The 27010-nt window shown below is 42.8% G+C and overlaps 1 protein-coding gene across 6 annotated transcripts in view; it reads right to left on the bottom strand.

The window, feature by feature from the left end:
• XRRA1 (X-ray radiation resistance associated 1) overlaps positions 1–27010 on the bottom strand; it is a 68865-nt gene that overhangs the window by 40036 nt on the left and 1819 nt on the right. For 4 of the 6 annotated variants that reach the window (XM_052652298.1, XM_052652301.1, XM_052652302.1 and 1 more), the window contains 6 exons: positions 21620–21687; positions 19592–19689; positions 13515–13699; positions 9046–9117; positions 7704–7776; positions 4319–4416 (listed from right to left, as the gene is read on the bottom strand). In XM_052652298.1, the coding sequence (XP_052508258.1) occupies positions 4319–4416; positions 7704–7776; positions 9046–9117; positions 13515–13699; positions 19592–19685 (522 nt within the window). In that variant the 5' untranslated portion in view covers positions 19686–19689; positions 21620–21687. Of the gene's footprint in view, positions 1–4307; positions 4417–7703; positions 7777–9045; positions 9118–13514; positions 13700–19591; positions 19690–21619; positions 21688–27010 lie in introns of all 6 variants that reach the window. The other 2 variants (XM_052652299.1, XM_052652300.1) reach the window with 2 other exon arrangements.

Consider the following 27010-nt stretch of genomic DNA (forward strand, 5'->3'; position numbering starts at 1 on the left):
CTGTGGAAAATTCTTCAAGAGATGGGAATACCAGACCACCTGACCTGCCTCCTGAAAAATCTGCATGCAGGTCAAGAAGCAACAGTTAGAACTGGACATGGAACAATGGACTGGTTCCAAATAGGGAAAGGAATACATCAAGGCTGTATATTGTCACCCTGCTAATTTAACTTATATGCAGAGTACATCATGTTGCAAGTTGCCAGGCTGGATGAAGCACAAGCTGGAATCAAGATTGCAGGGAGAAATATCAATAACCTCAGATACACAGATTATACCACCCATACAGCAGAAAGCAAAGAACTAAAGAGCCTCTTGATGAAAGTGAAAGCAGAGAGTGAAAAAGTTGGCTTAAAACTCAACATTCAAAAAACTAAGGTCATGGCATCCAGCTCCATCACTTAATGGCAAACAGATGGGAACACAATGGAAACAGTGACAGACTTTGTTTTTTTGGGCTCCAAAATCACTGCAGATGGTGACAGCAGCCATGAAATTAAAAGACGCTTGCTCCTTGGAAGAAAAGTTATGACCAACCTAGACAGCATATTAAAAAGCAGAGACATCACTTTGCCAACAAAGGTCTGTTTCGTCAAAGCTATGGTTCTTCCAATAGTCATGTATCGATGTGAGAGTTGGACTAAAAAGAAAGTTGAGTGCCGAAGAACTGATGCTTTTGAACTGTGGTGTTGGAGAAGACTCCTGAGAATCCCTTGAACTGCAAGGAGATCAAACCAGTCAATCCTAAGGGAAATCAGTCCTGAATATTCATTGGAAGGACTGATGTTGAAGCTGAAACTCCAATACTTTGCAAAGTATTGACTGTATTAACCTGATGCAAAGAACTGACTCACTGGGAAAGACCCTGATGCTGGGAAAGATTGAAGGCAGGAGGAGAAGCGGACAACAGAGGATGAGATGGTGGCATGGCATCGCCAACTCAATGGACATGAGTTTGAGCAAGCTCCAGGAGTTGGTGATGGACAGGGAGGCCTGGCATGCTGCAGTCCATGGGGTCGCAAAGAGCCGGACACGACTGAGCGACTGAACTGAACTGAAATTGTTAAGGGCAGAAAGACATACAGCACAGCAAGTGGCATGTAAAGAAGTCAGGAGGCAGAAGGCAGCCTTGCTTATTCTGAGATCTGCAAATGGTTTGGGTATGACTAGAGCCCATGGTATAGAGTGGGCTTGATTGGACTGCACAGGCCATGAAAGATGCCCAGCACCAAAGCACTGCCAAGTTCATACCACCATCAGCAAATTCCAATGAGAATTCACACAAATGGGCTATCCCACTTGGCAGGGGCAGAGAGAGAAGATTTCGAGAAGGAACACCTGGAAATCTGGCTTGGGTAAACAGATAAAGACGGGGATAATTCTCTCCTCCATACACATATGTGGACAGTCAACAAAGCCTATGGATTCTATCTCCTTAATACTTCTCACATATGTTCCTTCCGATCCATTCTTTATATAACAGCCACACCACAGTGGTTTTTCTAAAATATAGTTTGGACCCTATTACTCTTCAGCTCCAAATACTTCAGTGGATCCCTACTATCCATAGGATAAGGGTCAGAGTTCTTAAAAAGGCTTCCAAGGCTCTCTACAGTCTCTTCTGTTTCCTCCTGGGCTTATCTATCACCATATTCTACTGTGTCTCACTGCATTCCAACCATACTGAGCTGTTCCATCAGTGTTCTAGCCCAGAAATTGGCAAACGAAGGCCTGTAAGCCATATCCAGCCTACTGTCTGTTTTGTATGGTCTGTGAGCTAAGAACGCTTTGTATGTTTTTAAATGGTTGGGGGAAAAAAACACAATAATATAACATTGCATGAGAATTAAATAAAATTCAAATTTCAGCATCATAAAGTTTTATGAGAACACAGCTCTGCCCATTTGCTTACATACTGTCTACAGCTGCTTTCCTTCTACAACAGCAGAGTGGACTAGTTATGACAGTTATGACAGTTATGACTAGTTATAACCCTAGGGGCTGCATAGCCTAAAACAGTCACTGGCCTCTTACAGAAAAAGTTCGCTGACCCTTGCTCTGGCTGTTTGGGCTATTTAATGTTGGATCCAAATCTGCTTTCTACGGAAGTAAGGACAGTTCAAAGAAATGAACAGTCTTAGAACTTGCAGGGCAAAGAATTTCACAGCTGGCCCAGAATTTACAGAGGGGGAGACATAAGTTCCACCGAGAGGGTAAGTTATTTGGCCAAGGAGGTTAGGGAAAAGCAGTGGTGGACCAAGACTGCAAACAAGGTGTCCTGACTTTTAAGGCAGTTCTCCAGCTGACTCTTTTTCAGACTTGTGTACAGAGAACCAAATCATGACAAAGCTGTTTTTCTAAACTGACTCCTGAAGAGTTCTACTCTGGGTGACAGCCCTTCTGGCAAACAAGGAGAGAAGATTCCTAACTTGGATGTTGCATCTGCTGAGTGACATCAAGTTTCATTACACATTAAAGTATTCACTGCTATTGGCTGCAAATTCAGGATATCTGACAGGTTTATCCTTTTTCTTAGAGAGCCCTCGCAAACCATAGAGAGAGGGGGAATAAATGACTGAGCAGGAGATTTCCTTTTCTCATTTACATTCTGAATCTTGACTTTGTTCTCAGAATTTGTAAACAAATTCTGTTGGATAGGATTGGTCTGCTGGATAAATAATCTTCATCAGTTGCAATCACACTATGAGGCAGGGCCTCCAAAAAGTCAATTAATGATCAACCAGTAAGTCAGCTGAAGGGTCAGTGCCTGTAGTCACGTCCCCTCCCTGTGGGCCCACAGGCACTTGAAGTAGGAGTGTGAAATGGTTGGGGTAAGGAATGTAGGAGTCTCTGAACAATGTACAACACACAGGAGCTCAATAACTACTTTTTTAAAAGCAAAATAACAAATTAATGGAAACCTGTAAGAAGCTCCCAGGCCTGTGGGTAAAAAAGTGGCTCCCTATATCTCTAGAGCTTCTGGAACCTGTTTCCCTCTGTCTATAATAAACTCTGGTATAACATGTTTTTTAACCTAGCACAAAGCTGCATGAGTTGTTGTAAATTTTCTCTCTCTCTCTCTCCTTGTTTTATTGGATTTTCAAGAACTTCACTTCCTGGGTAAGTATGAGAACCACTCCTGTCAGAAATCATAGTAAAGCACTGTGAGCCTCAATATGACTAGAAACCGTGGAGAAAAGGTACCATTACATTCAGTATAGCATGCTTTAAAAATACAAGGACGTATAATCCACTTCAGGAAGATCACCATCCCAGGTGGTTAAAACACCTTAAAACTTTGGCACGTAACTCTTAAAAGTGCACTCTTGTGGAAGGTTTCTCTCTGGTCAGACTGGGTTAAATGAGGTTTTTATGAAGAATGGCTGTCTCTTGATGTTTGTACATTAAATAATTTAAGTTACCAGTTCTTTGAGGTAAACCCCAAGGATCATGACATGCAGACACTTTGCTGAGGTGTGACTCTGAAGCTTTCCTAGAAGGCCACCATGTAAGGAAGAGCCTGTTACTTAGTGAGTGAGCCTGGCCAGATGCCTGCCCCACACCTCAATCCAGCTCTGCTGTTCTCTACTCTCTGTGCACGCAGATTCTCAAGTGGTGACAAAAGCTTTGCTTTTTTGTGAAACAAAATTACCCTAAAGTTTTCATAGATGCTGATAGGTGATTAACTTGAAGTATGAGAACATGTATAGAAGATGCATGACTATGGGAAATCTAAGAGAAAGATTTCTAAGAAGAGTGTAATTTAAAAAAATATTTTCAAATACAAAACAGCTGTGGATATATAGATGTCAAGAGTCTGCTACAGAACTTAGAGAGACCCTGTTTTATTTCACACTCATCCCTGAGTCTATGGCCCATAACCTTATCCAAGCTCATTAGAACCAATCTGGCTGATTCATACCAGGGTGGGTCTCAGGAATAAGTTCACAACACCTCTCATTCAGCTGGGCCAGTCTGCTGTGCCCAGCACTTAACCCCCATGCCCCAACCCCATGGATCCAGATCACCCCTCAAATTCTCTTTCCTAAAATACTCTATTTAAACTCACTCTCCTAGACAGACTACTTTGGCATTTGTTTTCCAAGACCATGGGCATAGGTATAATGCCTTCACCTCCACCAACCCACTCCCTTATCATCACCACCAATTCCACCACCCTCCCCAGAGGACCACCTGAAGCAAGGTAGCTATAAAGGCCCAGAGATCTCCTTCCCCAAAATTATGATCAGTAGACTCCTTACACCCATGCCTTACGGGGAAACAGGTGGGCACCAAAAACTCCCTACCTCCAACTTACTTCCAAGGACTTAAAGTCTCCGTATTTCACGTAGACTGTTTTGATGCCGTTAAATGCGAGCTCCAGTTCCTTTAAGACTGGAAACGTGTGAAATGCCTCTAAAGAGGGAGGAGAAAGAGGGAAACTGTAACTTGCAAAAGACATAACAGGAAGATAAAATAGTGGTCATTTACTGGGTTCCCACTGGGTTAGGCCCAGCATTGTGTAAAGTGCTTTACTTACAGGGATTCTTACTCTCTAACAACTCTGAAAAAGAGTGATTACTACTTCCATTCCACTGCTGAAGAACCCAAGGCTCAACCAGGCTAAGTGATTTGCTAGAAACAGAATTGCTAAATGGAAAGATCAAGAACTGAATCTAACTCCAAAGCCCAATTAAAAAAATGACCCTTATTATTTCTGATTATAAAAGTAAACATTTCCACCAAAGTTTTTTAAAAAAATAGAAAAATAAAAGTTCCTTTTAATCTCAATACCTAGAGATAACTATTCAAAGTTTCACATATAATACTCTAGACTTTTTATGTGTATACAGAAACATACACACTTCTTTCTACAAAATGGGACTCATACTACACACATTGTACTATGACTTGCTTTTTTTTCCCCTTAACAATATGATTTAAAGATGTTCTAAGTCAAAACATACAGATATGCATAATGTCTGAATTATGTTCTAGACATACCCTATTTTATTTAACCATACCCCTAGGGATAGTGGCTAGATTATCTGAATAAAAGGTTAAGAACACTTCCCCTTCTGCTTGAGCACTGGACCTTGTGTTAACTTTCTAGCCCTCTTCCATTGGTAACCGGAATAAAAATGTTACAGTCACTGTGTTATTAAGCAAAACTGCTGTGGTAAAAATGACCCCAGGTTGGTAAGTCACATCTGGACTAGGAGAAACTAAAAAAGAACTATACCTATCTGAAGGGGGCACCATAACTTTGGGCTTCTCTGTGTGTGGGCACTCCTATGATTGGCCATGTCCTTTTCAGAACTCTGGGGGCTTTGTCTATGGATTATAACAACAGCTATTTGCTCCTGTGGTGAAAAAGGCTTCTAAGCCAGAGTGCTGGCATCAACCCATTGAGAGCAGCCAGTGGCTCACGGATGGCTACCTGAACAGCTACATGAACTGCTCAGGAACTGCCGTGAGGATTCCACTGAACATGAAGTGCTGATGCTGTGCTGCTGGCATACGTGGGGAATTACCCAGAGCCTTCTAAGTGAACCTGGTGTCAAGTGTGGCCTATGTTGGTTTTGTGAGTTGGAATGTTCTAGAGAGTCAAATAGAAACATGTGCTTTCAGGGTATTTCCAATGAACATCCTTGTTCAAGTGTGTTTCTGTAGAATAAATTTTGGGGAGTGGAACTACTAGACTATGTTAAGAGATACTGCCAAACTACCTTCCAAAGATGTTGCACCAATTTATTCCACTTGAATACGAGAGTACCCATTTCCTTACCAATGCTGGCAGTCATCAGTCCTCATTTCTGTCAATATTTGATAGGCATATAATAGTTCTTGGATGCTCTTTTATTTATTAGTGAGGTTGAGCATCTTTCCATATGCCTGCTGGCCTTTGTTTTCAAACTCAGGCTCCTAAGAGACCACACTGTTTCCTCAAGGACAGGGACTTTGTCACACACTTCTTTAAAAACACCCTTCAAACTCCATGCATTCAAAACTGAATTCATCCTATTTATCCCTAAACCTGCCTTTCCTATACTGCTGTCTGTCTCAGTAAATCCCCTTGGTTCTTCTCTTTCTTTACATGTCCCTTAGTTACCATGTCTGGTTTATTTCTACCTCCTCTCTCTCTCTGTCTCTCTCAATCCCCTCTACCCTTATGGCCACAGCCCCAGCTGAGGCCTCACCTCCCCTCTCCTGGAAAAATGCAACCATCTCCCAGGTTTCCTGGCTCCCATCTTACAATCCATGCTCCTCACAGCCACTACTGAGTCTCTATTTCAAAGCCTTCCAAGGTTCTCTTTTGCCTGCAGAGTTAAGTCCACGTCACTTAGTGCCCCTGATAATATGGGGCCCCTTGCCCACCTTCCTAGTCTCCATTCTCTCTGCCTATACCTCTTGCACACGTACAAAGCTTCTTCAGGGTCCCTGATCAGGCACTGCTGGCCCCTATCTGTTGTTCTGTTGGCCAGAAATGCCTTCTCACCTTCTGAGTCACTCCTATTCGTGCTTTAGGTCTCAGCTTACATACTCCTTTTCTCACAAGTATCTTCTGACACTCGAGGCCCAGTTGATGGCCCAGTTGATTTTCTGATTCCCTCTACTGTTGCACTTACCGTATCCTGCTATAACTGAGCTCAGGAGAACAGAAAACTGGACACACTGATTGCTAAAAGCCAAACAGGATACTGTCCTGACACCCAGCAGGGGTCGCTGTGGATTTGCTGAATAAACGAGAAGGCTTTACACTCCTATAGGAGTTCTCAGGGACTTAAAAACTTTTTACATACAGTCCCATGGTATGGGTAGGAGACTGGTTCCAGGACCACCCACCCCTACATACACACCCCCTACCCCAATCCCCAACCTCCACCTCCATCTTGCATCACCACCAAGGACACTGAAATCTGTGGAAGCTCAAGGGCCTTGTATAAATTGATGTAGTATTTGCATATAACCTGCACACAGCCTCCTGTACACGTTAAATCATCTCTAGATTACTAATACTGAACATAAAGTAAATGCTCTGTGCTGTGCTGCGTCGCTCAGTCATGTACGACTCTGTGATTCCATATGGACCACAGCCCGCCAGGCTCCTCTGTCCATGGGGGTTCTCCAGGCAAGAATACTGGAGTGGGTTGCCATGCCCTCCTCCAGGGCATCTTCTCAATCCACGGATCGAACCCAGGTCTCCTGCATTGCAGGCTGATTCTCTACCAACTGAGCCTCCAAGGAAGCATGTTCTGTAAGTAGTTGTAAATATAATATAAATGCTATGTAAATAGTTGCCAGTGCATGGCAAACTCAAATTTTACTTTTTGGAACTTCTTGGGATTTTTTCTAAATTTTTTATATCCTTGTTTGGTTGAATCCATAGATGTGGAAAACACAGACATGGAGGGCTGACTGTACTGATCCTGTCTGAGTCTACAAAGTATCCTGCCTTAGGGAGGAAGAAAGGAAGGGGATCATCTCCATTTATAGAGAGAGAAGCAGCAGCTCACAGAGAAGTGTTCTGCATAGGTAGTGCTGGCTCTGGGCTGGAATCCAGGTCTGTGTGTTCTCCCACACCTAGCTCGTTGCACTCCAAAAAAAAGATGTATGGTGTTACAGGTGAACAGACCGGCAACTTCTAACATGAAAGACTGGCAGCTAGGAAGCAGAAGGTGGTTTTCAGGAAGAAAACTTACCTAGAGGAAGCAGGTTTTCTGAGGCATTGATGTAAATCACTGAATTAAAATGCTTGAAATCCTTTTCCTTAGCCTGTGAAAGGGCATTTCAAAGAACACAATATTAGTTCCCTGCTTGGAGGCCTTGCTGAAGCTCCAGGGCTGCTGTCAGAAGGAGCAAAGACTTCAGGGTTAAGAACAAGAGCATTTACTTGCTGAAGGCAGGAAGGGCTTTTCTGCTTCTTTTATTTTCCTATTATGAAATAATTCAAATAGTCAGCAAAGTGTGGTAAGTGTTACTCTGAAGGCCCGTGTGACCACTATCCAGCTTTAGTAAGTCTGAATATTATGCTGTCTCTGCTTCAAATTTCTTTAAAGAAATAAAACACTACAGAGAGTTGATATCCCTGCAACATATCCCTACCCTCCCTCTCATAAAATACAACTATCCTGAATTGGTGATCATCCCACATCTCTTTAATACTTGCATTACATGTATGTGTATCCACAAGCCATATATAGTTATTATTTACACGTTTTAAAATTTTATATTAAGTGCCATGATACCGTAGATACCATTCTGCAACCTGCTTTCTTCACTCAACACCACATGTTTAAGATTCACTTGTGTTGAGATACACAGATCTTTTGAGATTTACTTACATTAATACATTTTAATTTCTGTGTGGCATTCTACAAGCAATCTCTCTTTATATGCCATGGAAGGCCTACAAATTAAAAATATGGGCTATAATATATATACTGGGGATGACAGGCCACAAATCTAGCTCCAAGCTACCCATTAGCCAGTGCAAGGAAAGAAACATGACTCATTATGTAAGTCACAGAGTCTGTGAGTTAAGAACAAACCAAGACTTCCCTGGAGGTCGAGTGATTAAAACTCCACCCTCCCAATGCAGGGGGCATGGGTTTGATAGCTGCTCAGGAAAGACCCAGCATGCCATGTTAAAAAAAAAAAACACCAGTTATCAGCATCTTGGGAGAACCAATACCATTCCTGGCACTGAAACCTGAGAGAAATTTCTCCTGTAGGCTCTTCTGATGGGAACTCTCTGCACACAATGAATCATACCCCAATAAAATTCTATGCACATTCAACCACTTCCATAAGGTTATTTATTTTCTTTAACTCACCTCACATGGGATAATGGCAATACCAAATCTGTAGCAAAAGACAGTGTCTGTGAATGTTGTTTCCACCCAGCAAGTCCCTGTGTGACTCTCCTCCTTCCTATGCCCAGATTCCCAGTTCCCAGAGACTCTGGAAGTTATGATGGTCAATCAGACAGGAGCCACCTCAGGTGTAGCTCACCACAATTACACCTCTGGTGGCTAGCCGTACCTTGGAGAACTTCAGGCCGCTCACGTTAATGTTGCAGAGGTCTGATGGATCCTTCACACAGTGGTGCTTCAGCTGCAACACAATACAAAGAATCAGCACTCAAGGCCCCAGCAAAGCTCATATAATTGGCCAAGACAACAAATGACTCCCTGGTGAGGAGGGCAGCCTGGTACAGTGGAAGAACAGGCTTTGGAGCTGCTCAGAATCAAGCTGCCACCTCGGCTCTCCCATCTCTGTTTCTCGTATGTAAGATAGGGGTGGAAACATTGACTTTATGGGGCTCTTAGGAGGCCGCATTCCTCTCTGTTCCTTCTCTGTCTTTTCAGGGCTCCACTTCCTCTAACTGGTTCTTAGAATAAAACCTTTATTTCTGGGGCATTACCAAAACACTTGTCATAACTTTTGTGTTTGCTTATCCATTCATTTATTCGCCAAATATTTATATACTACTTTGGGCCAGCAGTACTTTGGGCCATGTGTCACGCTAAATATACCAAGAAACTTTCTCCTGGGACTTCTCTCGTGGTCCATTGATTAAGACTCTGTATTTCCAATGCAAAGGGTACAGGTTTGATCCCTGGCTGTGGAACTAAAGAGCCTATAGGCCACTCAGTGTGGCAAAAAAAAAAAGGACTTTCTCCTAATCCTAACTAAACTCTTTGACATAAGGGAATATATGTCTTCATAAATGAGAAAAATAAGGCTAAGAGAGAGAAAATGACTTCCCTAAGGTTCCACAGCCAATAAGTGATGGACCTATGATTTGAATCCAAATCTGTAATTACTAAACACTGTGCTCTTAGGACTACCATATATTGTCCTTCACAATTAAAAGGTAGAAGAAAAATCTCAACTTTGAAGTTGCTATTTCTATTTAACCAAACCTCATTCCTTCTTTCAGTTAATCATTTAGTTATGGTGCCTTTTATGGTTAGGCATGGAACTGGGAACTTAAAAGACAACAAAGAAAAGCAGAAGTATTTCATGCCTTCATAAAGCTTAAAACTGCATGGAAGCCAATGAGCAAGCAAGTATTTACAAATACAGTAAGTATTTTAAAGGAGAAATTCAAGAAGCCACTGGGAGACAGTAATGGGAGATCCTTATCTTACTGTAGAAGTGAGGAAGTACCTATTTGAGGAATAGTTCAGCCGATACCTTAAGTGCTAAGTATGAGCTGGTCCCATGAGAGTGGGTGGCAGGGTTTGTAAATGCTATTAAGGCAAATGAAAGCAAGGTGTTTCTGAGAGGATGAAAAACAGGCAGGTAAGGTTATGGACGCACTCATTAGATCGTGCGGATTCATGGTGGCTCTGCAAAGGATTGTGGATTTTAGCCCACAGTCAATGGAAAGCTGTCAAGAGGTTTTATGGCAGAGGGCTGATGGCAATTTTACAAAAACTGCTGTATCTGACATACATAGAGGATGAGAAGAAAGAAAAGGGTGGAGAGAAACCACTATACCAGACATTGTTAGCTCATTTCTCTAGAGCCACTTCTCTACTTCTCATTGTGAAAGAACCCAATATCATTCACATTTCTCTAACTAGATGTATCCTTCAACCCCCGCTCTACAGGCTAAGTCAGTTCAGTTCAGTCGCTCAGCTGTGTCCAACTCTTTGTGATCTCATGGACTGCAGTCAGGCTTCCCTGTCCATCACCAATGCCTGGAGCTTGCTCAAACTCATTTCCATCGAGTTGGTGATGCCATCCAACCATCTCGTCCTCGGTTGCCCCCTTTTCCTCTTGCCTTCAATCTTTCCCAGCATCAGGGTCTTTTCCAATGAGTCGGCTCTTCGAATCATGTGGCCAAAGTATCAGAGCTTCAGCTTCAGCATCAGTCCTTGCAATGAATAGTTCATCAACCAGGGATCAAACCCACATCCCCTGCACTGGAAGGCAGTTTCTTAACCCTGGACCACCAGGGAAGTCCCTCTAACAATTTGTTTTTCTTCCAGTTTTATTGAAATATAATTGTCATGTAGCACGATATTAGTTTGTGTACAGCATTGTGATTTGACTTACATCCATTAGGAAATGATAATCACAGTAGGTTTAGTAAACATCCATCACATTATTTAGACACAAAATTAAAGAAATAGAAAATTTCTTATGGTGAGAACTCTTAGGATTTTATACTCTTAATTTTCATATATGACATAGAGCAACATTAATTATATTTATCATCTTGTATATTACATTCTTCTGTGGGAAGAAATGGCAACCCACTCCACTATTCTTGCCTGGGAAATCCCATGGACAGTGAGCCTGGCAGTCTGCAGTCCATGGGGTCTCAAAGAGTCAGACAGGACTCAGTGACTGAGCATGCATATTACATTCCTAGTACCTCTTTATCTTATAACTGGAAGTTCAAATCTTTTAAAAAATGTTTTATTGAAGTATAGTTGATTCACAATGTTGTTAATTACTGCTGTACAGCAAAGTGATTCAGTTATATATACATTCTTTTTCTTATGTCCTTTTCCTTTATGGTTTATCATAGGATAGTGAATATATAACTAGTGACATATTGTTATCACTAATCACATAACATAATATGATGTCATATGATGTATCCATCTCTGCTAACCCCAAGGTCCCACTCCATCCCTCTTCCAACCCCCTCCCCCTGACAACCACAGATCTGTTCTTACTCTCTGTGTCCCACTCATTAGATCGTGTGGATTCACGGTGGCTCTGCAGAGGATTGTGGATTTTAGCCCACAGTCAATGGAAAGCTGTCAAGAGGTTTTTTGGCAGAGGGCTGATGGCAATTTTACAAAAACTGCTGTATCTGACACACATAGAGAATGAGAAGAAAGAAAAGGGTGGAGAGAAACCATTATACCAGACATTGTTAGCTCATTTCTCTAGAGCCACTTCTCTACTTTTCACTGTGAAAGAACCCAATATCATTCACATTTCTCTAACTAGATGTATCCTTCAACCCCCGCTCTACAGGCTAAGTCTTGACTTTCTCTAATCCAAGCAAGGTGGTCACGGTCCCCTAACCAGTGACTGCTGGGACTTGTGATATATGTTTGGCCAATGAGACGCAGGCTGCTGGGGATAGGAGGCCAGTTCTGGGAAGCTGCTTATATTTAAAAATCAATATAAGACAGTGACGTTCCCTTTTCCACCTCTGGATGTTATGCTTTAAATGTGATGACCAGAGTTTCGCAGTCATCTCAGAATTGTAACAAGTGATCTCAATGTGGATATGTTGAAATGCTGAAAATAAAGGGGAAAAGAAGAGCACTATGGGAAGTGGTTCTGCCCCTTCTCAGTACTACTGCTTCAATGTTCCTCATCCCTAATGAGAAGTGGACCTGATAATCAAAGAAAGGCCACAGTATTCTGCAAAAAGCCTATGCTACCCATCTTGAGGTGAGATGCCTCCTTAAAGTTCTCTTTCAACATTTGATCTGTGCAGGAACCATAAGCAGAGTCTGGGAACTAAGTAAGCTGCCAGGGAGTTCTTCTTGGGAAGCTATGAGCATTGGACCGCACATTAATACTGGTTTACAAAATAGGTCTTTCTGTGTAAAGCCACTGAGGCATTGCACAGAGTAAATAAAAATTACCATCTCAGTCCTCTTTGTAAAGCCTGACCCAGACACTAGGTATATCTAGTTGGCATCCTTGGCTTTCAGCCAGACACTAAACCCCAAGGACAAAGGTAGTGGTGTGTGAGGCTCCCTAGTTCCCCTGCTCCTAGTCTCCCCAGAGCACAATAGAAGCCTTTACACCCTACTATGTGCTGGAATAGTGGTGGTGGTTTAGTTGCTAAGTTGCATCCGACTCTTGTGACCCTATGGACTGTGGCCTGCCAGGCTCCTCTTTCCATGGGATTTCCCAGGCAAGAATACTGGAGTGGGTTGCCATTTCTTTCTCCAGGGGATCTTCCTGACCCAGGGATCGAATCCAGGCCTACTGTATTGCAGGCAGCTTCTTTACCAACTGAGCCAGTAGGGTGCTGGAATAGGATTTTTAAATTTACTGTTTACCCTGACCTACTGCTTTGTCTCTCTGGCTCAATGAAGACTTTTTACCTGATAAAATGTAAAGGCACAGGCTTTACAGTCAATAGACCAGAGTTTTAATTCTGAGTAGTTCTAATCCAGGGTAAACTAGAGTCCTCATTACTAGCTGAGGAACTTCGGCCAAGGCACATTACTTCTGGGGGCCTCAGTTTTCTCATTTGCACAATGGCAACAATATAACAGGGATGATACACACCTAACTCACAAAGTGGATGTAAAGAAAACTTCACATATAAAGAAAGCTCTGGGTCCCTTCAGCATCTTGGCTACATTCCATTTGCCAAGCCCATTAGAATAGTTTGGGATGGATGGGAGGTAACCATACCAGAGAAAAGCAGGGCAAGGCCTTGCCACCGCCCCCCACCCCCCAACCAAGAGAGTCGTCAGCTGGTGCTGCCAGCCCTTCCAGAATGCATTCACTCTCACCAGAAAAGCCAGGTCCAGCGCCTGTCCAGGAGCGTCCGACCGGTTTTCCTGTCGAGACCCTTTCTTCCCTCCAACCTCAAAAGAAACCTTCTGGCCTTTCTGACCTTCAGCTGTTGTCTCAGCCACATTCTTGGGCTTCTTCTTGAGGCTACCTTTCCGAGCCACTAGCCAGTGTCCTCGGCCTGCTGAAAAGATGAGAACAGTGAAAAGATGAGAACAGGAGTAAACTCCTTCAAAGCCAAAACTAGTGCCCTTCCAGAATGTTTATCTTTAATGCAAAAATGAAAATTAGCTCCTCTTTACCTAATATGCACCAGATACTGTGCCACAATTGGGACTGTGGGAGGCAGGGGAACATCTATATACCTGTCTTATTTAATTGGACTCCAAACCCAATGAAACATGCTACTGCCCCTGTTTTACAGACAAAAAGGCAAAGACTCAAAAGTGTAGAATGACTTGCCCAGTTCTTTCCTCCACATTTTTGCCTTTGAACTCTTAACGGTTCATTCATGATTGCAGATAAAGTATTTCCTATTCTGTGAAGCCTTCCCTGACTATCCTCAGTTAAGCAGATCCTTTTTTCCTGGGCCAGCTAGTTACTGCACCATTTGTTATCTCTTGGGTAAAGTCCATTGTGTGACACCAACTCAATGGGTTCCATCTTCCTGGACCTTACCCTGAATTCTGTCGTTACAAGGCAAAGGTCATGTTAGGAGCTCAGGATAAGAAAAAATCAAAGGACAGCTGCCATTTTAAAAAGACTCAATAATACATGTCCACTGCAGAAAGAACTAGAAATTGTACACAAGTAAAGTGAATATGAGGTTCACTACTAAGCCTATCCAATAAAAACTGTGACAACATTCTAGAACCTGTTCTCTCCTTCATCAGTAATTTATTCATTTAACATTAGGGAAACTGGGTGAAGACTGTATAGGAACTCTGTTTTATTTTTACAGCTTTAAGTCTAAAATTATCCCCAAATGAAAATTTACAGGTTGGGGGGAAACCTTCCTAGGGACAGATACTGGTCATTGTTCACTCTTCATTGTTCAATATCTATCATTGTTCACTTGTTTATTGCCTATCTTGCAGTCTAGAATGAAAGCTCCATGAGAATACACGCTCTGATTCATTCATCTCAATGTTCCCTAGGCCTACACAGAGCTTACCGCACTGAGTGTGGCTGAATGAACCCTGAGCCACAGCCCCTACCCACAATCATCCATTCAGACCTTTTCTGAGCACTGACTTTGTGGCAGGAGTTGGGGCTATAGAGAATATGACTGAGGATTCAAAGGTGCTCAATAAATGTAAAGAGTGCTGTGAAGCCTAGAGTGGGGAGCTACCAGCCTAGGGGATGAGCTGGGTCTTGTATGTTGAAAGTTGACCAGGTGAAGAGGGAAAAACTAAGTAGCCTGGGCAGAGAAAAGGGCACAAAAAGTACTCAGAGGCATGAAAGATTGGGACTGCGAAGAGCAGCACAGAGCTGTGGGGACCAGCTTGGTGCCTCTGACCACCGTTTCCCTGCCACATAGCCCATTCCCCGCCTCAGGTGCTTGCCTTGGCTCACCGGAGTACTGCTACTAATCCTGGCTCTTGGATGCTGCTTCTGCCCTATGCCTGATGTGAGCCAGTCCCTATTCCCACCCAGGGCCCGACAGCCCAGGCACTCATTTCCCAGGGCTGCCCTCATCTAGCACATGGACCTTTGTCCTATCCCAGCAGTCCAAACTCTTGAACGCTCCAGCCTGAGCTGGTGCCAAAACTGCCCGCACACCCAGGAAGGAATGTGTCGGGAGATGGACATGAAGGAAAAGAGATGAGGCTGAGGAGGTCAGCAGAGTTAGATCTGAAAGGTCTTGAGGGTCAGAATAAGGAGTGTCGGTTCTAATGTGGTAGGCTTTTAGCAGAAAGAGTATCTGTCCATAGGAAGGTTTCCCCACACCTGTAAATTTCATTTGGGGATAATTTTAGACTTCCAGAAAAGCTGTAAAAGTAACACAGAGCTCCTGTACAGCCTTCACCCAGTTTCCTGAATGGCAACATCGTATATAATCATAGTGCAATGGCTGAAGCCAAGCAATTAGCAATGGCATAATATTAGGAATTAATCTACAGCCTTTATTTGACTTTCATCAGTTTCCTTACTAATGCTCTCTTTCTGTTCCAGGGTCCTATCCAAGAACTCACATTTCATTTAGCTGTCACATCACCTTCGTCTCCCCTAATCCGTGACAGTTTTGCAGTTTTTATTTTTCTTGTGTGATCCTGACACTTTTGAAGAGTACTAATCAACAGTCAATTGCTTTATAAGACGTCTCGCAATTTGAGTTTGATTTTTCCCCCCCATAATTTAGACTAAAGACCTTGCAGTTTGGCAAGAAGTGGTGCTGTGACCTCCTCAGCACAACATATCAGAGCACACATGATGCCAGTTATGTCTTATTACTGGTGATGTTAATTTTGATCACTCAGCCAAGGTGGTGTCAGCTTAGTTACTCTACTAAGAAGTCCCTTTGAAATTAATAAAGACAGCTCAAGACTATACAAATAACCTGTTTTTCATCATACTTTAACCCATGAATTCTAGCGTCTATGATGGTTAATTTCATGTGTCAACTTGGCTGGGCTATGGTAAGCAGTTAGTCAATCAAATACTAATCTAGGTGTTTCTGACAACCAGTTGACTTTAAGTACCTGAAACAATCCATGGATAATGTGTGGGCCTACCCATTCACCTGAGACCTTAAAAACAAAAAAAACAGGCTTCCCAAAGGAAGAAGAAATTTTGCCTTAAGACTGCAGCATGAGCATGAAAACCTGAGTTTTCAGCCTGCCTGTCCTACAGATTTCAGACTTGCCAGCCTCCACATTTCATAAATCAATTCCTTGAAATATATAATTTATCTGTGTTTGTCCACATATATATATATATATATATATGTATATGAAAACAAAACATGCAGGATATACATACAGAGAGACACACATATTCTACTGGTTCTATTTCTCTAAAGAACATTGTAGAGCTTCTTGCCTGTAAAAATTATTATTGTGATATTTTGATAGTGATTTTCTATTTCCTTCATTCCTTCTACATTTATTAACTAGAATTCTATTGTAAGGAAGAGCTGCTCTTCCCCCCCACTTATTTATGTAATCAGAGTTTAATTATATTGTATGAGATCATGACTGTATATTAAAACTTATTCTACAGATTACAACCCAATTTTACCTTTATTTATTTTGCTGCTCATACTGTTCCAGCTTTGCCCACTGGGCATTCCCTCAGGTTGGCACCTATGTCCTTTCAAATTGCCCCCATTGTTTTTCTGAGCACTGCTTTATTTTCTGGCTCAAAGTGTATTTTCTCCTGACTCAGCCCTAGAAACAACTTTTTGCCTGAGAAGCCCTGGCTTCTTTTATTGGAGAATGGTATTTAGAAACCAACACTAAGGTGCCAAGCATCCCTTTGCAACTGAGGTATTATTGCCCTCCATGGGCCAGGAAATATACATATGTATACTAACACATGAAGATATATACAGCTATATTTATTTCTCTGTCCATCTATGTGTGTGTGAGGGAGTGTGGGCGTGAAATCATGAGTTCTTACTGACAGCTCCACAGGAAGGTTTTAAACAACTAGGTGGCCAAAGAAGGTCCTATGTGAAAAGAAAAATCACTCAAGAGAAGTGGGGAGGACAAGCTGAAGGAGAAGGTTCTTCCACTGTACATGGTTCTTCCATGTACAGACTGAGCAGCAAGCCACTCCATCCAGGGTAAGCTAGAGGTACTTTTCCCTTGCTCTACACTTTCAAAGCAATAAATCCACTCCAGTGAAACCACACTTCTCAGCAGTGTTCCATGTGCAGGACTCTGCTCAGCATTAGGAGGGGTCCCTGCCCCAGGGGAGTCTTTAATTAGATAAATGGTTGAAAAACTATTTAGCAGAGTCAAGTTTAAGCCACTTTATTTAGGAGCTAGGCAGAATATGACTATACATCAAACAAGAAACACAGAAAGGAAGATGGCTCACAAGAGAGGATGGGCACTGAGGGCTGGAGTAGCTGGACACGGCTTATTGGAAGATGTGGGAGACAAGCTGAGCCAGTGGGATGGGAGGAGTCTGGACAACTGGAATGAGAGCTGGAACATTCCAGGCAAATGGTTAAAAACTATGTGAATAGAGAACAGACTCATGGACATGGGGAGAGGGGAGGAGAGGGTGAGATGCATGGAGAGAGTAACACGGAAACTTACATTACCATATATAAAATAGACAGCCAACAGGAATTTGCTGTATGTCTCAGGAAACTCAAACAGGGGCTCTGTACCAACCTAGAGGGGTGGGATGGGGAGGGAGATGGGAGGGAGGTTCAAGAGGGAGGGGATATATGTATACCTATGGCTGATTCATGTTGAGGTTGGACAGAAAACAAAAAAATTCTGTAAAGCAATTATCCTTCAATTAAAAAATAAGCAATTTAAAAAAAAAGCTACGTCAAAATAGAACACTATGAAACAGGGCATAAATCAAGGCATGGGGTAGAACAGAAAGGTAAAGGAACAGCAGTGAGAATTCACTGAACAGATGAGAACACTGTGGTGTACATTAGAAGGTTCCCTGAGAACCTCTGTACACTGTTAGTGGGCATGGAAACTGGTGCAGCCACAGCGGAAAACATTATGGAGGTTCCTCAAAAAATTAAAAATAGCACGACCATATGATCCAGAAATTCCTCTCCTGGGTGTATATCCACAAAAGACAAAGTCACTGGGCGTCCTTTGTAGCTCAGTGGTAAAGAATCTACCTCCTGGTGCAGGAGACACCAGTTCGATCCCTGGTCTGGGAGGATCCCACATGCCATGGGGCAACTAAGCCTGTGTGCCGTAACTATTGAGTCTGTGCTCTAGAGCCTGGGAACCACAGCTACTGAGCCCATGCGCCGCAGCTACAGAAGCCCACATGCCCTAGAACTCGTGCTCCATGACAAGAGAAGCTGCTGCAATGAGAAGCTCACACACTGCAACAAAGAGCAGCTGCTACGCACTGCAACTACAGAAAAGTCCGAGCAGCAACAAAGACCCAGCACAGCCAAAAATAAACAAATAATTTAAAAAAATAAATTTAAAAAATCAAAGTTACCAATTCAAAAACATACCCCAGTGTTCAAAGCAGCATTATTTGCAGCAGCCCAAGACATGGAAACAACCTAAGCGTCCATCAACAGATGAACAGATAAAATCTGTGGGACATATATACAATGGGGTACTACTTAACCATTAAAAAGGAATTTTGCCATTTGCAACAACATGGATGGAGCCCGAGGGCATTATATTAAGTGAAATAAGTCAGACAGAGAAAGAGAAAAACTGCCCATATTGCTTATAGGTAGATTCTAAAGAACACAACAAACTAGTGAATAAAAAAATTGAAGAAGCAGACTCACAGACACAGAGAACTAGTGGTTCCAAGCAGAGAAGAGGGATGGAGGGGCCAGGTAGGGATGGGAGGTACAAACTCCTGGGTGTAAGTTAGGCTCAAGGATGTACTGTACAACATGGGGAATATAGCCAATATCTTGTAATAACTGTAAATGAAAAGTAATCTTGAAAAATTGTGTAAAAATAAGACATTTTAAACAGATACATGTTTAAAACAGATACGTGTTAGTTGCTCAGTCATGTCAGACTCTTTGCGAGCCCATGGACTGTAACCCACCAGGCTCCTCTGTCCATGGAATTCTCCAGGCAAGAATACCAGAGTGGGTTGCCATGCCCTTCTCCAGGGGATCTTCCCAACCCAGGGATCGAACTCAGGTCTCCCGCATTGCAGGCAGATTCTTTACCGTTTGAGCTACCTGGTAAGCCCAAATACATACATAAATAGGACAAAAAAAAATTAGACTCTCTGAGGCTGCTGGGGGGAAGATGGATTAGAAGGGAAGGAATAGGATGGGGCAGGGAACATTAGTGAATGGGTTGAAGAGGAAGACATGGGTGTTAGAGATATTCTGAAGCAGGTGCTGGGTGTGAGGCAAAGGTTCTGATTTGAGAAGTCACCTGACCTTCCTCTGGCATCCGAAGCAGGCTTTTGGCTGGAAAGCAGTTGCTCAGGTGAGGCTTCCCATCATCCAGCTTGTAGAGTCCTGCGGAGGCCATGACCCTAAAAGCCAAGCACGGAAAACAGGAAGTGAGGAGTGAGGAGAGGCAGGGCTGCTCTCACCCCAACATAGCCTATGAGCCCACCAGGACCACCCCCAACACACACCCTCTCTCTGAGGCCCTACAGATCCATGTCTTTGTTCTTAGTGTTCCTTTGGCCCAGAACAGCTCTTCTATCTTGTACATCTCACTGATCTCATGCTTTAAGATTAGGCTCCAATGCCACTTCCTTTAGGAAAAGAAATTTCTAATCGAAGATCTAAATTCTTTAAACCTTGAGCTCTTAGAGACTGAGATTTTTCTTTAAAGGGATCCAGTAATTCCTAAACCTGCTTTGGGATAGCTTTAGAAAATTTGGGGTAGCAGAGGTTTAGGAACCTTTAAGACCCTGGGCCGGGGGAAGGAGACCCTGGCAAGAAGGTAGGACCCTAAGATGGAGGGTCTGGGAAGATTCAGTTCATGGGAGGAGCAGAGTAGAGAGCTGGGATCAGGTGTCCTGAGAAAATGTTTCCCAGAAGAGAAACATATGACAAGGAGATGGGTGCAACAGGAAGGGGTAACAATTTTACAGACAGGGACTTAAGTTTGAGGCTAGTTTCTACCACTGAGCTCAGTGACCCTGGGCAAATCACTTTACCTCTTTGTGCCTCAGATTTCTCAAACATAATATGAGGATTAAACCTGTGCCTCAGAGAACTGTTCTAAGAATTAAATGAGGTAATAGAGAAAAAAAAGCTTCTTTCTAGACTCAATCCAGATGCCATCCCTTCCATAAAACCTTCACTGAAACTTCCAGAGGTAAATAACTGCTGCTTTAGCTAAACTTTGGCATGTTTCTTCTGTACATCTTTTGTGGTTGGAACCCCTTCTACCTCGTGAGATTACTAACAATCATAAAGGGACTCTTTTAATGGTCTCTGAACCTGAAAGTCTCGAAACACATCCAATTCACTGTCTCTCTTCTACTTTTGGAAAGCTCACAGGAAACACTCAATAAACAAGTGTGAGTCAAATGAAGGATACAGTGGTCCTCCCAAGGCCCAGAGTTTTTTAATACATATTTCTAATCTCCCTAATTAGGCTCTGAGGAAGGACAGCATCTATGATGCTCATCTCTTCACTCCCAGCATCTAACACCTGGCACGTAATAGACTCCACCTATGGAATGAATGGGAGAAGGCAATGGCATCACACTCCAGTACTGTTGCCTGGAAAATCCCATGGACGGAGGAGCGTGGTAGGCTGCAGTCCACGGGGTCGCTAGGAGTCGGACACAACTGAGTGACTTCACTTTCACTTTTCACTTTCATGCAATGGAGAAGGAAATGGCAACCCACTCCAGTGTTCTTGCCTGGAGAATCCCAGGGACGGGGAGCCTGGTGGGCTGCTGTCTCTGGGGTCGCACAGAGTCGGATACTACTGAAGCGACTTAGCAGCAGCAGCAGCATGGAATGAATGAGTGATCTTGTTATCTCCTCTGGTTCAACACAGGGCACTGTGAATTTCCTGATCCCTGCCACCCTGAAAAAGGTTGGAGATCCTTTCCATGTATTTCCACGATACTCCCTACTTCTCCTAGTATAATACTTATCACTTTGTTATAATTTTTATTCCCTTACCAACTTCCCACCTGCTATGCGGCCTATAATATCTATTTACCTATATAACCCCAGAGCCTAGCATAGAGCCTAGAACTCATTAAAAATGTGTTAGGAAGATGAAGGGATGAATGGATGACTGGATGGGGAAACACAGTCATAGAGTCAATCTGTCTTTCAGGAAATCCCTCTTGGGACTAACCACAATCTGCTAGATGGGTAAATGAATGAATGAACGAGTACACAGTTACCTGGGAAAGGTCAGAGATGACTGTTGGAGAACATTTCAATAACTTACAGAATATGATGACTTTAGTTCTGCATAGTACTTACTTGATCTTTGATCTTGGAAGAGACCTCTTGACTTCTTTTTTATTCTGTTTCTTCCCCTGTTTCTTCACCTATAAAATAGATATTGCACTTCTTCTTAGTCTGTCATTTAGATCTCTTTAACTTTCTCATTAATGATATCCTTCCGTGACACTTTGTTCCAAAATGTGTCTCGCCTGGGGCCTAGAAAAATGCCACAGGACTAAAGATTCCAGAAATAGAAAAGAAGACAGAGACATAGACAGGAAGGTGTAAGAAGAAAATAATTTTATGACAATGAGGTGGGGCTCAGTTCAGTTCAGTTGCTCAGTCATGTGCGACTCTTTGCAATCCCATGGACGGCAGCACGCCACACTTCTCTGTCCATCACCAACCCCCGGAGCTTACTCTAACTCCTGTCCATTGAGTCGGTGATGCCAAGCAACCATCTCATCCTGTCGTTCCCTACTCCTCCCACCTTCAATCTTTCCCAGCATCAGGGTCTTTACAAATGAGTCAGTTCTTCACATCAGGTGGCCAAAGTATTCGAGTTTCAGCTTCAACATCAGTCCTTCCAATGAATATTCAAGACTGATTTCCTTTAAGACGGACTGGTTGGATCTCCTTGCAGTTCAAGGGACTCTAAAGAGCCTTCTCCAACACCACAGTTCAAAAGCATCAATTCTTCGGCGCTCAGCTTTCTTTATAGTCCAACTCTCACATCCATACGTGACTACTGGAAAAACCATAGCTTTGACTAAACAGACCTTTGTTGGCAAAGTGATGTCTCTGCTTTTTAATATGCTGTCTAGGTTGGTCATAACATTTCTTCCAAAGAGCAAGCATCTTTTAATTTCATGGCTGCAGTCACTATTTGCAGTATTTTGGAGCCCCTCAAAATAAAATCTCTCACTGTTTCCATTGTTTCTCCATCTATTTGCCATGAAGTGATGGGACCAGATGCCATGATCTTAGTTTTCTGAATGTTGAGCATTAAGCCAACTCCTCTTTCACTTTCATCAAGAGGCTCTTTAGTTCTTCTTCACTGTCTGCCATAAATACAGGTGGTGTCATCTGCATATCTGAGGTTATTGATATTTCTCCTGGAAATCTTGATTCCAGCTTGTGCTTCATCCAGTCCAGCATTTCTCATGATGTACTCTGCATATAAGTTAAATAAGCACAGTGACAATATACAGCTTTGACGTACTCCTTTTCCTATTTGGAACCAGTCTGTTGTTCCATGTCCAGTTCTAACTGTTGCTTTCTGACTTGCATACACATTTCTCAGGAGGCAGGTAAGGTGGTCTGGTATTCCCATCTCTTGAAGAACTTCCCACAATTTGTTGTGGTCCACACAGTCAAAGACTTTGGCATAGTCAATAAAGCAAAAGTAGATGTCTTACTGGAATTCTCTTGCTTTTTTGATGATCCAGGGGATTTTGGCAATTTGATCTCTGGTTCTTCTGCCTTTTATAGATCCAGCTTGAACATATGGAAGTTCATGTACTGTTGAAGCCTGGCGTGGAGAATTTTGAGCATTACTTTACTAGCGTGTGAGATGAGTGCAATTGTGTGGTTCAGTTCAGTCGCTCAGTCGTGTCCGACTCTTTGTGACCCCATGAATCGCAGCACGCCAGGCCTCCCTGTTCATCACCATCTCCCGGAGTTCACTCAGACTCATGTCCATCGAGTCGGTGATGCCACCCAGCCATCTCATCCTCGGTCGTCCCCTTCTCCTCCTGCCCCCAATCCCTCCCAGCATCAAAGTCTTTTCCAATGAGTCAACTCTTCTCATGAGGTGGTCAAAGTACTGGAGCTTCAGCTTTAGCATCATTCCTTCCCAAGAAATCCCAGGGTTGATCTCCTTCAGAATGGACTGGTTGGATCTCTTTGCAGTCCAAGGGACTCTCAAGAGTCTTCTCCAACACCACAGTTCAAAAGCATCAATTCTTCGGCGCGCAGCCTTCTTCACAGTCCCAACTGTCACATCCATACATGACCACAGGAAAAACCATAGCCTTGACTAGACGGACCTTAGTCAGCAAAGTAATGTCTCTGCTTTTGAATATACTATCTAGGTTGGTCATAACTTTCCTTCCAAGGAGTAAGCGTCTTTTAATTTCATGGCTGCAATCACCACCTGCAGTGATTTTGGAGCCCCCCAAAATAAAGTATGACACTGTTTCTACTGTTTCCCCATCTATTTCCCGTGAAGTGATGGGACCGGATACCATGATCTTCATTTTCTGAATGTTGAGCTTTAAGCCAACTTTTTCACTCTCCTCTTTCACTTTCATAAAGAGGCTTTTTAGCTCCTCTTCACTTTCTGCCATAAGGGTGGTGTCATCTGCATATCTGAGGTTATTGATATTTCTCCCAGCAATCTTGATTCCAGCTTGTGTTTCTTCCAGTCCAGCGTTTCTCATGATGTACTCTGCATATAAATTAGATAAGCAGGGTGACAATATACAGCCTTGACGTACTCCTTTTCCTATTTGGAACCAGTCTGTTGTTCCATGTCCAGTTCTAACTGTTGCTTCCTGACCTGCGTATAGGTTTCTCAAGAGGCAGGTCAGGTGGTCTGGTATTCCCATCTCTTTCAGAATTTTCCACAGTTTATTGTGATCCACACAGTCAAAGGCTTTGGCATAGTTAATAAAGCAGAAATAGATGTTTTTCTGGAACTCTCTTGCTTTTTCCATGATCCAGCGGATGTTGGCAATTTGATTTGAGCATTCTTTGGTATTGCCTTTCTTTGGGATTGGAATGAAAACTGACCTTTTCCAGTCCTATGGTACTGCTGAGTTTTCCAAGTTTGCTGGCATATTGAGCACAGCACTTTCACAGCATCATCTTTTAGGATTTGAAATACCTCAGCTGGAATTCCATCACCTCCACTAGCTTGTTCGTAGTGATGCTTGCCAAGACCCACTTGACTTCGCATTCCAGGATTTCTGGTTCCAGGTGAGTGAGGACACCAATGTGGTTATCTGGGTCATGAAACATCTTTTTGTACAGTTCTTCTGTGTATTCTTGTCACCTCTTAATATCTTCTGTTAGGTCCATACCATTTCTGTCCTTTATCAAGCCCATCTTTGCATGAAATATTCCTTGGTATCTCTAATTTTCTTGAAGAGATCTGTTGTCTTTCGCATTCTATTATATTCCTCTATTTCTTTGCATTGATCACTGAGGAAGGCTTTCTTATCTTTCCTTGCTATTCTTTGGAACTCTGCATTCAGATGGGTATATCTTTCCTTTTCTCCTTTGCCTTTCGCTTCTCCTTTCTAAGCTATTTGTAAGGCCTCCTCAGACAACCATTTTACCTTTTTGCATTTCTTTATCTTGGAGATGGTCTCGATCATTGCCTTCTGTACAATATCACGAACTTCTGTCCATAGTTCTTCAGGCACTCTATCGGATCTAATCCCTGGAATCTATTTGTCATTTCCACTGTATAATCATAAGGGATTTGATTTAGGTCATAACGGAATGGTCTAGTGGTTTTTCCTCCTTTCTTCAATTTAAGTCTGAATTTGGCAATAAGGAGTTCATGATCTAAGCCACAGCAGCTTCCAGTCTTGTTTTTGCTGACTGTATAGAGCTTCTCCATCTTTGGTGGCAAAGAATATAATCAATCTGATTTTGGTATTGACTATCTGGTGATGTCCATGTGTAGTCATCACTTGTGTTGTTGGAAGATGGTGTTTGCTATGACCAGTGCATTCTCTTGGCAAAAATCTATTAGCCTTTGCCCTGCTTCATTCTGTACTCCAAGGCCAAATTTGCCTGTTACTCCAGGTGTTTCTTGACTTCCTACTTTTGCATCCAGTCCCCTATAATGAAAAGGACATCTTTTGGGGGTGTTAGTTCTAGGTCTTGTAGGTCTTCAGAAGAACCATTTAACTTCAGCTTCTTCAGCATTACTCGTCAGGGCATAGGCTTGGAACACTGTGATACTGAATGGTTTGCCTTGGAAACGAACAGAGATCATTCTGTCATTTTTGAGATTGCATCCAAGTACTGCATTTCAGACTCTTTTGTTGACTATAATGGCTACTACATTTCTTGTAAAGGATTCTTGCCCACAGTAGTAGGTATAATCGTCATCTGAGTTAAATTCACCCATTTCAGTCCATTTTAGTTCGCTGATTCCTAAAATGTCAATGCTTACTCTTGCCATCTCCTGTTTGACCACTTCCAATTTGCCTTGATTCATGAACCTAACATTCCAGGTTCCTATGCAATATTGTTCTTTACAGCATCAGACTTTAACTCCATTGCCAGTCACATCCACAACTGGGTGTTATTTTTGCTTTGGCTCCATCTCTTCATCCTTTGTGGAGTTATTTCTCCACTGATCTCCAATAACATATTGGGTATCTACCTACCTGTGAAGTTCATCTCTCAGTATCATCTTTTTGCCTTTTCATACTGTTCATGGGGCAAGAATACTGAAGTGGTTTGCCATTCCCTTCTCTAATGGATCACATTTTGTCAGAACTCTCCACCATGATCCGTCCGTCTTGGTGGCCCGACACGGCATGGCTCATAGTTTCATTGAGTTACACAAGGCTGTGGTCCATGTGATCAAATTGGTTTGTTTTCTCTGGGGCTAGAGAGCTTAAATGGAGAAGGCAATGGCACCCCACTCCAGTACTCTTGCCTGGGAAATCCCATGGATGAAGGAGCCTGGTAGGTTGCAGTCCAGGGGGTCGCAAAGAGTCGGACACAACTGAGGGACTTCACTTTCCACTTTCATGCATTGGAGAAGGAAATGGCAACCCACTCCAGTGTTCTTGCCTGGAGAATTCCAGCAACGGCGGAGCCTGGTGGGCTGCCGTCTCTGGGGTTGCACAGAGTTGGACACGACTGAAGTGACTTAGCAGACTTAGCAGCAGAGAGCTTAAATAGGAAGTGCAAATCACAAATTAGAAAGGAAAGGATCATTTATACCACCATTTACACAAAATAAACTTATGCATAACAAAAGCAGCAAAGACAAAACTTAAAGACACAATCTGGGAAAAGATATTCACTAAGTATCCTGGAAACTACAGTTTCCTATGAGGAATACCAGATGAGAAGGTGTGGACTTATGACTAATGTGTTAGGAAGGGCACATAACCCCCATGATACACTGTCTAGGAAGTAATCCCTAAGAAAAGTACGGCATTTACCTGTGTGATGGAAAAAAGAAAGACCAAGTTCCAGACTTAGAGGCTGCCTACCTAGTTAGTTTCAGCCACCTCTGGTCTCTATCTCAAATGTGAGCAGCTAATCTCAATCTGATGGTAGTGTCTCCCAGCTCCAAAATACACACACACACACACAGACTAATGCTTCTCATCTACATTCAGTTCAGTTCAGCTCAGTTGCTCAGTCATGTCCAACTCTTTGCAACCCCATGAA

This window comes from Budorcas taxicolor, chromosome 15 (assembly GCF_023091745.1).
Source record: "Budorcas taxicolor isolate Tak-1 chromosome 15, Takin1.1, whole genome shotgun sequence".
NCBI lineage: Eukaryota > Metazoa > Chordata > Mammalia > Artiodactyla > Bovidae > Budorcas > Budorcas taxicolor.